The 3,488-nt window shown below is 37.8% G+C and overlaps 1 protein-coding gene across 1 annotated transcript; it reads left to right on the top strand.

The window, feature by feature from the left end:
- On the top strand, positions 1-3,074 carry LOC126689502 (protein IQ-DOMAIN 19). Its single transcript, XM_050384715.1, has 4 exons — positions 1-797; positions 999-1,238; positions 1,635-2,327; positions 2,675-3,074. The coding sequence occupies exons 1-4, from the start codon at positions 345-347 to the stop codon at positions 2,693-2,695; spliced, it is 1,407 nt and encodes a 468-aa protein (XP_050240672.1). The 5' UTR covers positions 1-344; the 3' UTR covers positions 2,696-3,074.
- Positions 3,075-3,488: the final 414 nt, after the last annotated feature.

The following is a 3,488-nucleotide window of genomic DNA, read 5'->3' as shown; positions in this document are numbered from 1 at the left end:
ATCATTTTAACTGCAGTTGTGAAAAAGTGGTGCCACTAAACTTATTGAATAAACAATGATAGATCAAAGAGCAAACCATCCATTGTAAATAGTAGTTATGATAGAATAGGAATAATTTGAGGTGGAAATGAGAAGTGATAAATGAGATAGGATAATAGAACAGTGAAATTAGGCTGTCCAAACAAAGAGCAATAAGTTCAGTACTAATAAGCTGGACCATTATAGTGTTGAATGCAGTTTCTCGAATATAGAAAGAGTGAGATCTAACAATACCAATTGTTGCTTTCTCATATGTATGTTGTTGCAGTGTGATACAATTGCAGCTTAGAAAAGATTTGACGAAAATGGGGAAGACAGGCAAATGGCTTAGAAGCTTCTTGACAGGGAAGAAAGACAAGGAAAAGTGTGCTCCAAGTAACCAAGTTTCTTGCATTGCCATTGAGAATAATCCAACAACTCCAATTTCGAGTCTACAGACGACCCCAAAAGAGAAAAGGAGATGGAGTTTTCGAAGATCATCAGCCACTGCAGCATCAGCCGCTCCAAAGGACTCGATTTCTACAGAACAGATTGCCACTACGCCACAAGCGGTGCAGAATGCATTGGACGTTGAGAATGAGCAGAAAAAGCATGCCTTGGCAATGGCAGAAGCCACGGCTGCAGCCGCTGATGCAGCCGTTGCTGCTGCACAGGCTGCAGCTGCAATGATCCGACTCACCGCAGTTGCCAATGGCAGAGTCACTGCAGTTGAAGAAGCTTCTGCAATAAAAATTCAATCCGTTTTTCGTTCTTATTTGGTAAGAAACTCTATCAGTAGTTATGTATAACAGTGAATATCTCTGTTTTAAACTCAGAGAAGTTGCCAAGAGCTTTATAACTCGGTGTTATTACCTAGTTTCCTCAACAATTGAATTATAAAACAAATATCACAGATAATGACCCAGATGTTGGCAAGATGAAAATGCTAATTGTGAGCTATTTCAATGGTGTTGTTACAGGCAAGGAAAGCACTGTCTGCATTAAAAGGATTAGTGAAGCTGCAGGCACTGGTGAGAGGTCACCTGGTGAGGAAACAGGCCACAGCTACACTAAAGTGCATGCAGGCATTGGTGACGGTACAGGCTAGAGCTCGGGCACAGAGGATCCGGATGGCTGAATTAGAAGCAAATCCTGTTAACCAGAGGCAATCTACCCACAGAAAATCAACACAGGACAATCGGTTCAGTCACACCTATCATGTTAGTTATTTCATTAATTTTCCTATTTGAGATCTTTACTATGAAAGAGAAATTACCTGCATTGCATCTTTTAGAAATGGGTCATTCTATATATTTCCAAAATTGGGAATATATTTATTATTTTGTTGTAGCCCTTAATATATGTTCAACAATAATGATGGTTGAAACTTGTCGATTTAGTTTGAAATTTCATTTATTCTCTATGGGTTTCTCTTAGCACTAGAAAAATATTCCTTTCTTTGTTAATTTTACTTCTTTGCCTGATTCTCCCAAAAAAAAAAAAAGCACTACTGATATGCACTTTGGTAAAGAAGTAACAATACTGATCGTGCAATTTGGTAAAGAAGTAACACTACTGATGAAAATTGATATGCACTTTGGTTTTTGTGCATCCAGGAGACGGATAAAGGAATGGAGGAGAATATTAAGATTGTGGAGATGGATCTTGGTGAATCAAAAGGAAGTTTAAAGAGCAGAAATAGCTATTCTTCTAACCATACACAAAATGAAAGAGAGGAGCATAGAACATCCACTTATTATGCAGTACAATGTGCATACTCAAAGCAAGACAACTTCCAGGCCTCTCCAGTTCCATCAGCTCTGACTGAATTGAGCCCAAGAGCCTGCAGTGGCCATTTTGAGGACTATTCCTTCACCACAGCACAAAGCAGTCCTCAGTACTACTCTGCTGTGTCCAAACCTGATCCAACAAGAATTCCTTTTGCATTTCCCAGGCCAGATTATGCAGAAACTATGTCCTATGACTATCAATTATTCCCAAATTACATGGCTAATACAGAATCCTCAAGGGCTAAAGCCCGTTCACAGAGTGCACCAAAGCAAAGGCCACCAGACTCAATTGAGAGGCAACCTAGTCGGCGTAGAGTATCAATGGAAGGAAGGAATGTCCCAAGGGCCGTGAGGATGCAGCGGTCTTCTTCACATGTGGGTTCTACTGCTCAAAACTACCAATATCCATGGTCAATCAAGCTTGACAAATCCACAGTTTCACTCAAAGACAGTGAGTGTGGATCCACCAGTACAGTGCTCACAAACACAAACTACTGCAGATCTCTTGCAGCATACGATGTGAGTGTGATTTTTTAGAATAATGGTTAAATTATTAACTTCATCATTTTCAATCAGCTTAAGCTTTTGGAAGAACTAGTAATTTATCATGGTATTAGAATTGGTGGTCATAAATTAAAACCATGACGACGCACTACTTCCCATTTAAAAATTTACCATTTCCTAATAACTTAAGTTTTTGGGAAAATTAGTAACTTATCATAATTCATCCAGAAAAAGGGGAAACAAGTTAAAGAACACTTGAAGAAGAGAAGTAGAAATTCTCTAAAAGAAGACAATTTGCTTGATGGTAGCTAATCTTAATCAACACCTGATCAAGTTGTATCATCTTTTTGTTGTGACTGCAGCCTCATGGAAATAGGTATTAACAATGCATCTTTCACCACAATAATGACTGAAACTTGTATATGGTCCAACCAGAAGAAACATGCAGATACAAAGCAGATAATGAAAGCATCAGCAAGGAATGACCAAATATGGTGAAATGTTTGATATAGAAGCTGCTAAGTTTTCTGACTTATTTTCCCCCTTAGTTTCTGGATTTCAGTGTTATTGCAAGGTAGTGCCATATTGTAAGTCAATTTTATGTAAAGTCAATATCTTTTTTCCACTTGGTGTTTCTGCATATTTTGGCTGAATGTGTTCCTGAGTTGAAAAATGTAAAGTTAAGGTTAACTTCATGAGAGACATGATTTATTTGCTTTCTGATTTGTCTATAAAAATTTATGAAGTGTGATTTTCCAGTCATATAGTAACAAGCTATTGTTTGCATCTTTTTCTTAGTATGCATATATTGAGTAAGATCTACATAGTTTGCAACTGATTCGCAGGTCTCCCTGCTAATATTCTACTGCAAGGTCCTTTGTATTACCCTTTCCATAGTTATAAGTTATCTAGAGTTACTCATGAATAAGATCTTTATTATACTCAGGCCTAGATCCTTGACATCGACTATCGTATCAGATAGCCGTGCTTGGCAACGAAAAAACCTCATAATACAGAAACCAATTTCCTTATATTTCTTGCAACATAGAGGTTATTTTAGTCATCTGTAGCTTGATACTCCTATTCTGAGATGTAAGTACTTGTTCTTGTAGGATGGTCCAGTTGAAGTGACTGAGCAAACTCAAAAGGTTTTGGTTGTATACGTTATATGCATCA

Source organism: Quercus robur, chromosome 6 (assembly GCF_932294415.1).
Source record: "Quercus robur chromosome 6, dhQueRobu3.1, whole genome shotgun sequence".
In the NCBI taxonomy this organism is placed as follows: Eukaryota; Viridiplantae; Streptophyta; class Magnoliopsida; order Fagales; family Fagaceae; genus Quercus; species Quercus robur.
This window is presented reverse-complemented; position numbering and strand designations above follow the sequence as displayed.